Genomic DNA, 14054 nt, shown 5'->3' on the forward strand with positions numbered 1-14054 from the left:
CTTTACTTAAATTTTTAACATTAACATTAATAGTTCCAAAATCTTTGACAATGCGTTTAACTTCCAACCTCATCATACTTTATATGAACTTTGAAGTAGAATTTCATATTCCATTCAGAATTCAACACACCTTAGAATTTCCAAGATTTCAATGTTTCAAGGGTGGCAAGATTGCAACATTTCAAAACTGAAATATATCATTGTATGAAAATATAGGATTGGCATTTAATCTTAGGCACCCAGCCCTTTGTGTACTCCAATCTTGGTGGTGTTGACTAATAAGCTCATCTATCACGACCTTCACAAAAATTTACCCTTCCACAAACCAAAGCCACTGGCTAGGCATGTTAAGTTTTCTCCTCATTTTAACACCTGAAAAAGTGAATTCCATCAAAATTGAAGGTTGTTTATTTGAGCAACAATAGGATAGATGGACATGGACCCACAAGTAGCACCAAACAAGTTGCAATAGTATTGGTGCCCCTAGAGGATTGGGGCAAAGATGAAAGGATGCAGAGGGTGCTATTGACAATGAAAACACCAATATCGGCAATGATTTTTATCATATGTAGTTATTTATTATAGCCCAAAAGGTTCGCCAACCAGATGTCACCAATGTTTCTAGGCATTTCGCTAGCTCCATGTCGACAAGTGCCTAGTTTGAATCCCCCTACATGAGATGCACTAGACTATGCCAAAGGGTTTATTAAGCATGCCATCAACAAACGTAGGGAAACCTCTGTTGGTTTTCCCAACAAAGTTTTCCACGCAATAAAAAAAAAAAAATTAAAAAAAAAAAAAAAAAAAAACAACAACAACAACATAGTTATTTGTTGTAACATGATGTATTTTGGAATCTAAAGGTTGTTTAGATCTTCAATGTTCATGTGTTTTGTTTCAAATATGCAACTGCGCTCATTACCATTTTGTACTTTTCAAACATTTCATATTTGGTGTATAATGGTTTGGTTTGACTTGACATATATATATATATATATAGATATATATATATATCTTGCATATTTATGTAATTTTTTGTAACAAAGGCTTCAACACAGTTTTCCAGCTGGTTCTAGTCCAATCCCAGTCTGACGCTTGGTCAGTCATGGTTCTGTTGAAAATTGTAACTAGATTCAGTCTTCATAATGACCTAATTATAATCATGTCATTGCATATTCTTCATAAAAAAGGAGGTAAGAGAAATTATATTTTTATTTTGGAGTATAAGTTCCATACTCAAGTTTGAGTCAAAAGCATGTTCTTCGTGCTTTTAGGTTTTCTAAGCCTTTCTAGGTCTTTGTAAGATAAAGAATACCATTGGTCATGTGTCATAGTCCCATTTGGACTCACTGTAATAAAGAAAAATATTTATATTTTCAAGGAAAAGCCACTTATAAGCCCAAGACCAAGTCATCCCAAGGAGCAAATCAAGTCAGCCTTAAAGGAGGGAATTCGACCCTCAAGAAAGGCTATATAAAGGAGAGGAGCACGACTCATTTGGACACACATCAAGCACAAGTTCGATCCGCAATAGCGAAGTAGAAAGAGAATTGTTGGAGTGACGAAGAAGAGGAACAGAAGTCGAAATTTGTTTGTGGTCATTCTCTTGTTTTGCTCTAAGGTTTGTGAAGCTGCAAGTTGCAAGGGGCCGAAGTTTTGTTGCAAAGGACCGGAATTTTGTGAAGCAGTTGCAAGAGGCCGAAGTTGCAACATCATAGTAGCAGTATCGAAATTTTGGAAGCTGCCTTGAAGAAGATCTTGCTCTGGGCTGACTTGGTGCTTCGTAGGGTTGTTGGCTTTTGGGTCTTGGAAGTCTCTTTGTAAGCAGATTCTAAAGAAGAAGAGAAGCATTTTCTGGGTTTTCCTCTTGGAGGGATTTTGCCCTGGCTTGGAGCCTATATCTTGTGTACTTTGTCTTGTTGTGATCTTCAATGTTTTTGGTAATTGCTTGATGAACAAAGATCTAATAAAGTAATAAAAGGCCAACACAAATAACAAGTAATTATCAAGTGACAGAAAATCATCTAAACACATAAGTGTCCTGATTTTCCAACAGGGTCTAGGATAACTACAATTCATAAACAAGCCAAGAAGATGGTCAACAATCTAGGCTCTTTGGAGATTGATCTGTTTACTGGCAGCAGACTTCCTCCTAATGAATAACAGATTTAAATGATAGAACAAAACCCTCTCAGCATGCCTCTGAGGATAATGGTCAGGGAAAATCTCAATCCACAAGCCCAACTTCCACCATGGGGCAAGCCGTCAGACAAGAATCCCATTATAAAACATGTTATAACTGTATTTAGAGACCTCGAAAGAAAAAATGTTGGCAACAAAAGGGATGCCTCACCAGACAAGCCACCAATAAAGGATGTCTAATGTGGCCTTGAAAGCCATGGTCAGGATCCACATTCAGCCACTAGTGAGGCAAATACCATGCCACGATCCTTTATAGTGTTGCAACCAGTCTTTCTTTTATTTGACTTCAGATACTTGCACTGAGCATGTTGGATATTATATGATGTATTTTGTAGCTATTCTTTGTAAGACATGGTATGTGGAGACTACAAACTTTATTAGCACAATTTTGGTTTTTGTGGTTTTTGTTTGTGGCTATTTATAGCACAACTTTTGCAGTTAATTGCAAAAGGGCATATGGCTAGATATTAAAAGCATAGGCTGCCTTGATGTGAGGCTACTAGTGAGTGTAAATAGCATTGTACTTACGCATATCTTTCAGAGAATAGAACAAAAAACTACTTTTTAGTTTTAAGGGGAACAATGGGTCATTTCAAAAAAAAGAAAAAGAGAATTATAGCATAAAATGTAATATTCATAACCAAAATATCTGATGCATTACAGGAAAGCCACTTTGGGTTTAACAACAAAAGAAAGAAGAAAACGAAACAAGAAAAAGTAAAACCATCCATATTGACTCATTACCCATCTCTGATTTCAGATCCTATGTCCACCTTGGAAGCATACTGCATTGCAGCTTTACAGATAAAACAGAGGACTTAACTGGAAAAATTAAGAAACAATTCAAAAAAAAAAAAAAAAATTGCACTACAGCTCAGTAAACAGTTCCTTCCACAATTGAAAAGGTGATTACAAAAATGTTTGCATTCACAACACAAATAGGATATTGATAACATACATGTTCTTCATTATGAGTATATGTCACTTCAAGGGCTCCACTTGGTGTAGCAACCCAGACCTGCATTTGATGAGGCAAATACCACCAATGAGGTTTTCTCAATTCTTTATTTCAAAAGAGTACATATGTAACAAAAACAATCCTCACCTTCACTGTACTGTCTAAAGAGCATGACAACAGAAACTGATCCCAGCATAAAAGAGACATTACAACTGATGTGTGATCCCTCAGGGTCTGTAGACATTGAAAAGTTCCCAAATCCCAAACCTGTGAATTCATTCACAAAATGTCAAATATAGAATCATCCAATGTTCGAGACATACTTCTGTAGACACTGAAAAGTTCCCAAATCCCAAACCTCTGAATTCATTCACAAAATGTCAAAAATAGAATCATCCAATGTTGGAGACATGCTTCATTTTCTACAATTGCAGTGCATGAAAAACATGAAGGCTTGCAAGATAGTATGCATTCACAATAATGCTACTCCTATACTAAACCAGATACAGGAAAAAAATATCAGGCTGCTGCCTTTTTGAGATTGCTGCAAACTCCACTGTGCCATTTAATGTTTACAATAGCCATTAAAGGATTAGAATAAACATAGCACCTTAAGTCACTTTGTAAATTCTTATAAAATAGATGTAGCAGTAAAATAGAACATATATGATCAAAGCATTGGATACTTGATCCTGAAGTGAAATATTTGCTTTGCAATGAACAGCAAAGAGGAGAAATTTGCTCTGAAGTTTTACATTAGATGTTGATCATTCTAATGTTTCAGAACATTAACTGTGTCAGTAGAGAATTGCCCATGACACAAACATGTCATCCTCATAAAGAGATTAAAAAGCATGAAAGATTATTTAAGATCTGATTTCTGTTATGCAAAGGTTTAGACCAGTTTTCACAAAGTAGATAAGAATAAAGCGTATAAAGCTTAAACGAGGGGAAAAAACTACTTAAACCAAGAGATTGCAAATAATATTTTCAATAACCCAGTGAAAAGAAAACACTACATGTCTACTTCCCTTGTTGTTTAGCATGTCATATCTGTAAACACGTGAATGGGAAACAAACGTAGTAGATCATGCAAAGAAAACCAAACAGGCAGTCTCAACAGAGTGGGGGATATAAAACCTGTTCAAATGAGATTCACTGATAGGAGATAAAAACCAAAAGTAAGCATCAAATCTTGGAGAAAACAAACAGCAACTAAAGACAATATATATGCATGTCATATTTAGCAACCAATCTGCTCATCCAGTGCCCAATCAGTCTCCTTTTGATGCAAAAGGTCAAAATTCTTTCTTCATTTGCTCTTCTATAAGCACTTGGCGGCATGATGTTAATTCCCTTATTGACCATAGTTGTATAGCTTTGCACTTTACCTATTTTCTCCTTTCACCTGTTCCAAAGATGGTATCCATGAGCAAAATAAGCACATATTTCCGTGCTTCCTTATCCAACATATACACCTCATATAACTTGGTCCTTGTTCAATATTGTGTGGAATCTGGATATAATAATATGAAGATAACTCAATTACAAGTTCAGCAACAGTAATATAGTTCTGTATAGTTAATAGCTATTGAAAACATTAAGTTCCTTACAAATATTTGTTTGTTCATTTTCCAATTTTAAGATACAGATTTGTTGATATTTTGCCCTGCCCATCCTGATTTTCCTTGCTTTCCATTTTGACCAAGAGGCCTTGTTTTTTTCAAACTGGGTCCTCTGAGCGAAACATTGAATTTGACTACATGTGAAAACCAAATAACTTGACGATTGACTTGCAATGTGGAATGACCCCTTGGTTAGCATTTTATCTACATTGCTGCAATCCATTGGGCATACAGGAGCCTTGTCTCAAACTTTTGCATTCCACATACAATGCAAAAATGCAGGAGTCTTATTTTATTTCCTTCAGTTCACAGCTCCACATTCCACATGCAATGCAGAATGCAGGAGTCCTATTTCTTTTCCTTCAGTTTCATAGCTCCGCATTGCACACAGAATGCAGAATGTGAAAGTATTTTTTCTCTGCTCTCTCGCACACCTGCAGATCCCTCATCACCTTTCCAATACACAATGCTGAAGCTTTCATATTCCCTGAATTCAATCCCTTGGATTCCCACAGCCTCCACCTTCATTCTTCCAAACTTGCCATCATTTCTCACCTTCCCATGCATTTAAGGTTTGCTCGTGTTGCATTACATTTCATTGACATGCATTGCCATGTATTCAATATGATATCATCTGGAAAGGATGTAGCTCCTGCTGATGATCCCATGCCTAGTAGTGGTAATCAGTTTGATGGGTGATCACAATGATCAATGATTTGTACTCGTAGTAGGCCAATAGCTTGTAGCATTGTTTGGACACTAGGAGGCCATTTAGAACCTCATTGATTATGTACTTTGTTGATGATATGTATTGCACTTAATTCCATTTTTATATGTGCAACTTTAATGGTATATAGATGAGCCAACTTTGCATATCTTGTCCCTAATGGTTTGAAATCTTAAAAATATTTTTTTTCATTTAAAAATATTAAATATATCATTTTATGTGTTTTCTAATTTTAATTCATTGAATCCAATTTGTTCAGGTTCCGTTTTGAACCATGATTTGATAGTGTTAATTGTTGGCAGCTCAGTGACAAATTCCAATCATAGAACTGGATTCCTCTTTTTGAGAGGACCAATTTTGACTATTGAAGCACTCAATTTGGACAAGGGAAAGTGTATTTTTTTAATTAAAGTCCACATGTACACAAAAGGTCAGGTCGGCCCAAAAGAGAAATTGGACACCCATGGATGGTTATAAATACAAGTCAAGTGACCCTCATTTGGACATCATTATGATCATTCTTTCTTTGGGTTTGGCTCGCACAAGTTTAAGTCTAGGTCGTGGAGATTGGTTCGTATAGGTCCGAGATTTTAAGATTCGAAGCTCACACTTGTTTAGGGTTTTGGTTTCCAGCGGCATGCATGCTTCAGGAAAATTTCGGTCGCGACCGCATGCACACAAGCTCATGCATGCGATTGGAGGGTTTCAGCGGCACGCACATCACTCTCTGCATGTGGTTGGAACCTAGGGTTTGAGTTTCGTCAGTTGACCGCAATTTTCGTTAGTTGACTGCAAATTTCTGAATCAGGGTTTTGATTATTAGCATTGTTGGGTTCATCTCTTGGATGTTGATTAGTTGATTTTGCTGGATAATTTTATGGTTGAAGAGATGGATCATTGTACTCTCTCTTTGTTGAATCATTCAATGACAATCTAATAAGAAGAAGAATTTGAAAGGCTTTTCCCCATAATGGGTTTTGCCCCGGTCTCTGACCAATCTTGGTGTCTCTACATTTGAATGTTTTTCTTCTATTGTTCCTTTGTGTTTCGTTGCATTGATGATGATATTGTTCTTTCTATATAGTTGCATATGCTGTTGAATAATGTATAGATGTTGTAGGGTGAATTTAATGTGTAAATGAATAAATGCAATTATCTAAAGAAAGGAACAATATAGCCCTAATAAAAATTAACATGGAACCAGAGCTAGATTGAAGAAAAGTCATTGAAGATCACCCCTAAGAAGACACCTTAAATGGAAGCAAGAGAATATGGAGGAGACCTAAAAGAATACTAGAGTTTGAAGAAAAACCTAGGCAATTTGGTTATTGGAGTTTGAAGGATATCATGAGGTTAGGGTTTGGAAGAAACCCTAGGATAAGATACATGATCAATGTGAAGATGTTCTAGCTTTGTGTCAATGTTGATGGCCTTGAAGTTTGGTTCAAAGAGGAGATGATCACCTCTCATTAAAGAAAAGCACTTTTTCGATCTATGTTACTTCTTTATGACTTTACTCTTGTTTTGATTTATTGATTATACTTCGTGTGTTGGCATTATGATGCATGTGTTGTACTTGATGGCAACCCTCTCATAGAAGATCATCTCACTTGTATACATTCAGATGAATCCACAAAAGAGATATCAGATATGACAGAATACATGGATGTAGGACAGTTCAAAGGGATCAGATGACAGTTCACAAGTAAGCTTTGCCATCAAGTCCAAAGGGGGAGATTGTTGGCATTATGGCTAAAGTGTTGTCCTTGATGGCAACTCATACAGGTGACAGATCATAGAACATCAAGCCAGTAGCAAAGATTGATGAGTAGCCTCTCAGATTGTAAGAAAATAAGAGGTACGCAGGTACGCCGTACAAAAGGTGCGGACCCGCAGGCATGTCATACATAAAGTGCGTACATACACGCAGGTATCCCGTGTAAGAGGTGCGTACCCCCAGTTCACTTACTTCAAGGCAGAGAAGCGCGCTCACGTGGGGTTTCTTATGTTTAGCCCGTCGTTCTTGATTCTATGGTTTTGGCCCGTGGTATTGTTTTATATTATTATTATTATTATTGAGCCCCATGTTTTGGTTATCTATGGTATTGATCCATGATTTTAGGAAGAGCTTGCCTATATAAAGCAAAGGAGATCATTTGGCTAGACACTTGTGAAATTAGAAGATCTTAAGAGAAGCTAGATCTGAAATTCTTGTAATCGGTTTGTGAGAGAGAGTTGAATCAATATCAAGGAGAAACATGAGAATTACAAGTCGGATCTACTAATGGGTTGATATCTCCTCGGCGCATGTTTAGATCTGTAGATCTGACAGTCTGGGTTATTCTTGAAGTCTTGAAATCATCTATACCCGCAGGTACGCAAGTACAGTGAAAGAAAAGTGCGGAGATACGCAAGCGCAGAAGTGCTGCAGGTGCGCAGATACGCAGGCCCAGAAGCTCTGCAGATGCGGAGGAGCGCAGGCAGTTCATTGGACACAGAGCGCAGGTACGCAGGAAGTCTGTGAGGCACAGTGCGCGGGTACGCAGGAACGCAGTTGAAACAGTGCATACTTCTATGCAGGTGTTATATGGGTGAAGCTGCGTACTTCTCATGAAATCTATTTAGCTGCCCCTGTTTATTGTTGTGATCTGGGTTTTGAAGTGATGTCTGGTTTCTGGTTTTAAGTTCTGATAACAGCAGTGATTGATTAAATGTTTATACATTGATGGATGAATGGATCAGGTTCTTATTGACTCATTTTATGTGATCTAATGGACTAGATCTGATTGATGACTCACTTGTATATGTATTGATCTAGTGCTTGGGTAATTCAAAAGGTTGTTTGATTATGAGCTTCAATGTTGTTGGGCCCAGTATGAAAATTGGATGAAATGTGGCCTTTCAGATTATGTGTTGTGCTTCAGTGTATCCAGTCTGAAAATTGATGAAACGTGGTACCTGGAGGAGAGAAGATTGTAAGTCAACACCTACGTACTAGTATCTAAGCTAGTACAAGAGCTAAAGGAAATCTTTGGAGCATTGTAGCAGGTAGTAGCCTGCGTACTAGTAAATGGATCGGCTAGTACAAGAGCAAAGGGGGTTGTAGCTCCCGTACTGGTATAAGACTGCACCAGTACAAAATATTGTAAAAGGATTTTCTTATTAAGAAGAAGATTGAGATGACTTGCAGCAGGTGGTTTTCTCCCGCATTGGGTTTCCACCTTATATCATTGTGTTCATGTGTGTGCCTTATGTGTGATGATCTACTCTATGTTACTGCATCTGTTAACTGATAATATGGTTGATAATGTTCTAATGCACTCATTGAAGATCAATTAACTTAATCATAAGAAGTTGTGGAAGTAGCATATATGAATCTGATTATGGAAATGAAAAAGTTTTATTAATGTGATAATACTGATTCACCCCCCCCCTCTCAGTATTATTTCCAACATCGTGCATGTATATTTTAGTATTTGGATACTTCTAACCTCTAGATGAGATGTGAAAAGAAGATCCTTCTTGAGGATCACCTTAGGTGCAGGAAAAGAAAGCTAGTCCAGGGAGAGGAGCTAGTGGAAAATTGACAAAATGCTACAACTTCCCATGACAAATAAGTGATACAAAGTGCAAAGGTATCTGAATGTTATAAGGTAAATTGCAAGGTAAGCCCTACGGTATGATAGTAATATCACCTTCATGCATACATATGAAAGTAAGTTTGATTTATGGTAAATGTATATTGGTGCTCTTGATATTTGGCAAGCATCTTTCATTTTATACATGATGGATTTCCATATCTCATAAAGAAGGCTAGCACATTGTTTTTGATATATGGTAGCTTGATATTGTTGTTAATGCTTGAGATAAGCATGACAAAAGTGTGAATAAGATTGATTATCTTGTTGATCTTGGTAAGGTTTAGTAAATTTGACATACGATAGAATTGGATGCCCTGAATTGATGTTGTGATTATGATCCTTGAAATATCAAGATACTCTTATATGACACTAACCCTTGAAGAATGTTTGATGATATGATGATGACTTGTTATGATATATGTCTGAGGGCCTAGTATAATTTGTGATCTAACAGTTTTTGTTGTAGCAAGACAATATTATGATAGACAAGTTGATTGTGATAATTGAAAAGGCTTCACATTCAGAGGGAGAAACACTTCGTGATATTTTAACACCTATCATTATTTGAATAGATGACACTTGAATGTTGAAGGATTCTGGTCATAAATAACCATCTGATGTTCTTGAAAAAAGTTTGGCAAGTTCTAATCTGAGCATAAAAGGGTTCTCCTACTTTAAGCCCCGACAGATGGGAGAAAGGCTTAAGGGTGCGGTTATAGGCCTCACAACCGCACAAAAGAAGGCCTATGGGTGCAGTTGTGCCTGTAGGTTAAAAAACCTGGAGCCTTATGCAAGAGATCAGGAGTGCACTAAGAGTATGACAGACCTACAAACATGGAGCAAATGATGGAGGAGTTTTATGGGCAAGGAAGTTTCCAAGGTCTTCATAATGTTTGACTTATTATAGAGAATGTGAATGTCTTGGCTTATCTTGCATTTGCATGGGTCTGTAATATGCAGCGATTTTTATTCTGAATGAATGAACGACAAAAACTTATATGACTTATCCATGGTGTATGCATCTACATTTAGTAACAGAAATAAGTTTGATAAATGACAATTGTTGACATGACGATAAGGTTTGGTCAATTTGATTTGTTTGAGGCCAAGTATATCGTTTGTTTAGTGTTGTGATTGCCGAAAGCATTGCATGGTTTGAAACAAGCTCCCCGAGCTTGGCATGTTTGCATTGATAGTTACTTGGTGAAGCCTAGAAGCAGTTCCAATCCAAACCTCAAAAATTGGTCCAAGGTATGCCTTTGATTTTGGTTTTATATGTTGACGATCTATTCTTAATAGGTAGCGAGCCTCTAATGATCAAACGTAAGAGGGAATTGGCCACCGAGTTTGAGATGAAAGATCTTCCGAAGATATGAATCTGCATGGATACATTGATAATTGGAAGAGCACATTGAGTACATTGTCGCTACAATGACTAGCTATAGCGCAGTTTGGTTAAGGAAGCTCCGTGGAGAGCTTTTCGAGCAAGTTTTGTATATGACAGTGATATATTGTGATAACAAGAGTAGGATTCGATTGACAAAGAATCCCGTATGTAGTTGGGACAAAGATATCTTCATAGATTGAGACGGTGCTACGCTATGAGACAAGCTTAGGCTTGTGATTGTTGCCTTTGTGAGAAGGAGGATGAATAAGGAATCTTTTTTGTCAAATGTTTTTGCTCTAACATAATGTTTGATTTTGATGTCTTGCATGAACAGGGAAATAGAGGATTGTTGCTCTTGGTGATGTTTGAGGCAACTCTTCAATGAGTTGGTTAAGCTGGTATCAGATGTGAGCACATTGATATATTTTTGATCTAAAGAAAGCAGCATGGATTGATGGATGTGACCGTCCTGAAGTAAGGCTTTGGGTTGATTGAGGAGATTGAGCTGGTTCTTCCCCCCTATTTGAGCTCCCAGGGTGAGGAATTGAGATGTAGGGCTCATGGGGTTGAGGGATCTTTGACAATAAGGTATTGCCCCTATCCATTACCCACAGGGTGGAAGATGTTGCTCCCCTATCTTGGTCTATGCAGAGTATACCCTAGTTGGCATACATCTTTCCCACCCATCTGGCCAATGGGTGATGGCTGCTTGAGTTAGGCATGATCGTTGGGTCTAGGAACCAACATCCCAAACATCATTCTTTATAATCGACTCATACTCTTCGTTCATTGCATCCTTCCAAATTTGGTGTTTGGCAACTTCTTCGAATGTGCAAGGCTCAAATTGAACAACGGTGCTCATTGCAATTAGTACTCTTGGTACCTGTTCGGCTTCTTGCTTTCACGAAATGTCCCCCTAGGTGCAACATGTCTCTCAGCATCTTCGAGAGTCTCCCTAAGCCATGACAGTCTCCCTTTTGAGGAGGAGGGCTCATGGGGGGTGGATCAATGGGATCCATTAGTCCTTCAACATCAAGCATCGGCTCATCCTGCGGTTCTCCCTACTTTCCTTAATCAACTTCTTTGTCATTCCTTAGAAGAGGAAGGTTACTAATCTTCCCAAGGGCAGCATCCTCATCGAAGGTGACATCATGACTTATCTCCACTTCTCTTTTACTAGGCACATAGATTCTATATGCCTTAGAAGTTTCACTATAGCCCACAAATGTTCCTTTATTCCCAAAAGCCTCCAATTTGCTTTTCTTTAGGCACATGAAAATATACGAGACTACCAAAAATTCTAAAGTGAGAAACATAAAGTTTCTTACAGGTGAAAACTTCTTCAGGAATTTTGGAGTCCAACGCTTGATCAAGGCATCTATTTTGAACATACACGACAGTGCTTGCAGCTTCAGCCGATAAGAACTTCAGAAGGCTTTGATCATGAAGCATGGCACGAGTAGCTTCTATAATAGAACGGTTCTTCCTTTCAGCAACACCATTTTGCTCAGGAGTATATGCGGTAGTAGTCTCCCTCTTAATGCCAGCTTCTCTACAATAATTTTTTAACTCATTTGATTCATATTTGGTTCCATTATCAGTCCTCAATATTTTGATCTTCTTCCCGATTTGATTTTCGACCAAGGCTTTGAAAGAACAAAACCATGATAATACTTTGTCTTTCTTCTTCAAGAAATATATCCAAGTCTTGCGAGAGAAATCATCCAAAAAGATAGCATAATATAAATATCCTCCTAATGAGTTCACAGGCATCACACCAGATAGATCAGAATGAATCAATTGCAATATGTCAGTAGTCTTGCTATCACTTGAGGGGAATGGTCCCCTTGTATGCTTTCCTTCGGCACACCCCTGACAAACACCTTCATGTTCTACTTTAAATTCGGGCATACCTGTCACCATCTTCCTTACATCAAGTAGAGCCTTATAATGTAGATGAGCAAACCTCCGGTGCCATAATTCGGATTGAAGTGATGTGTCGCAAGACATAGCTCCCAATGGGCTTCCTCCAACTTGATATATGCTATCAACCCTGGAGCCAAGTGTAAATGCATCTTTGAAATTTATCCTTTGTCCTCCATCGCCGAAATAGATACCAGGTTCTTCTTTAGATCGGGTACATATAGTAGTACTTCTTGTAGATGAATGGTGTTACCTTGATACAATTGAAGAGTAACATTCCCAACTCCCTTCACGGGATAAGTGTCATTGTCTCCAAGGATAATTTCCAAATTTGTATCCCTTTCAATCAAATTTGAAAGAGATTCCTTGTACCCAGAGAAGTTCCTTGAAGCACCACTATCAATCAACCAATTTCCCAAAGTGTCCAGAGGAGATGCAGTAGAGAGGGCAAATATAAGATAAAATTCTTTTTGCTTGTTATCAACAACATTAGATTCATCATACCTAGTGTTTCTTGATCTCTTGGGAGGGCGACCATTTCCTTGAAGAGGAGAGGGAGCATTCATTTTCCCTTGGTTGTTGAATCTTCCATTCCTTTGAATATTGTTGCCCCTGAAATTGTTGTTGTTGTGGTTGTCATCATCATGAGGTGTATCCCTTCTATTAGGACACTCCCTAGCATAGTGACCAAACTTGCTGCAAATGAAGCATCTTCCCTTCCTTCCATTTTTGAAACTCGACCTTCCTTAACATTGCTTCTTTGAACCTGCATTGTCCTTCTTTTTAACATGAGTGGAGAATGCAGTAGGATCATTCCTATTTGAAGGCATATCTAGTTCCATCATCCTTGTTTCCTCTTGAGAACATCTAGTCAGCAATTCTTCAAAACCTGGAATCTTGTCGTTGTTAAGAATAGTAGTGTTGAACACGTGCCATTCATGAGGGAGTCCTTCAAGGGCAATGAGAGTAAGCTCCCTATCAGCAATAGCTTTTCCAACTGAAAGAAGATCATTTTTATCTCAGTAATCCGCATGAAGTAGGATTGAATATCTTCGTTTCTTCCCTTCTTTATATCCTTCAGCTTGTTCTTGAGGAAAAGAATTTGGATTGCATTGCTAGATTTGAACATGCCAACCAACATATCATATATCTCCTTTGATGTGTTCAAATCAGAGATGTAAGCAACTAAATGCTTATAAATAGAATCCCTGATGATCTTCTTGGCTTTGACTTCACCCTTCTTGTACTTTGTCTTAGCAACAACCGGTGCATTTGAAGGAGGTTTTGAAATCTTTCCCTACACATAATCCATAACATCTTTCTCTTCTAAAGTCAAATCAAGAGACATCTTCCATGCATGATAATCAAAGTTATCATGAAGCTTGTCATCAAGCTTGAAGTAGGATGTGGAGGCCATTAAATCTTGTCCTTGATCAGTGATTGCTCTTCTCACTCTTGCTTGGGCTTTGTCTTCACCTCAACTTTGATACCATGTTAATTTTAGATAACAATAGTATGTTCTATGCTTAGAGCAATTTTACTTCAATTTCTTTATTAGCCCAATATCAATATCCAGTTTAGCAATCACATA

The 14054-nt window shown here is 37.8% G+C and overlaps 1 protein-coding gene across 2 annotated transcripts in view; it reads right to left on the reverse strand.

The window, feature by feature from the left end:
* LOC149218216 (zinc finger CCCH domain-containing protein 17-like) overlaps window positions 1-14054 on the reverse strand; it is a 112367-nt gene that overhangs the window by 71700 nt on the left and 26613 nt on the right. For both annotated transcript variants that reach the window (XM_089383850.1, XM_089383849.1), the window contains 2 exons: window positions 3308-3427; window positions 3161-3220 (listed from right to left, as the gene is read on the reverse strand). In XM_089383850.1, coding sequence (XP_089239976.1) covers window positions 3161-3220; window positions 3308-3427 — 180 coding nt within the window. The remainder of the gene's footprint in view (window positions 1-3160; window positions 3221-3307; window positions 3428-14054) is intronic.

The sequence above is a fragment of the Pinus tabuliformis genome, chromosome Q, assembly GCF_031772625.1.
Source record: "Pinus tabuliformis cultivar Carrire ecotype Pingquan chromosome Q, CPIR1, whole genome shotgun sequence".
In the NCBI taxonomy this organism is placed as follows: domain Eukaryota; kingdom Viridiplantae; phylum Streptophyta; class Pinopsida; order Pinales; family Pinaceae; genus Pinus; species Pinus tabuliformis.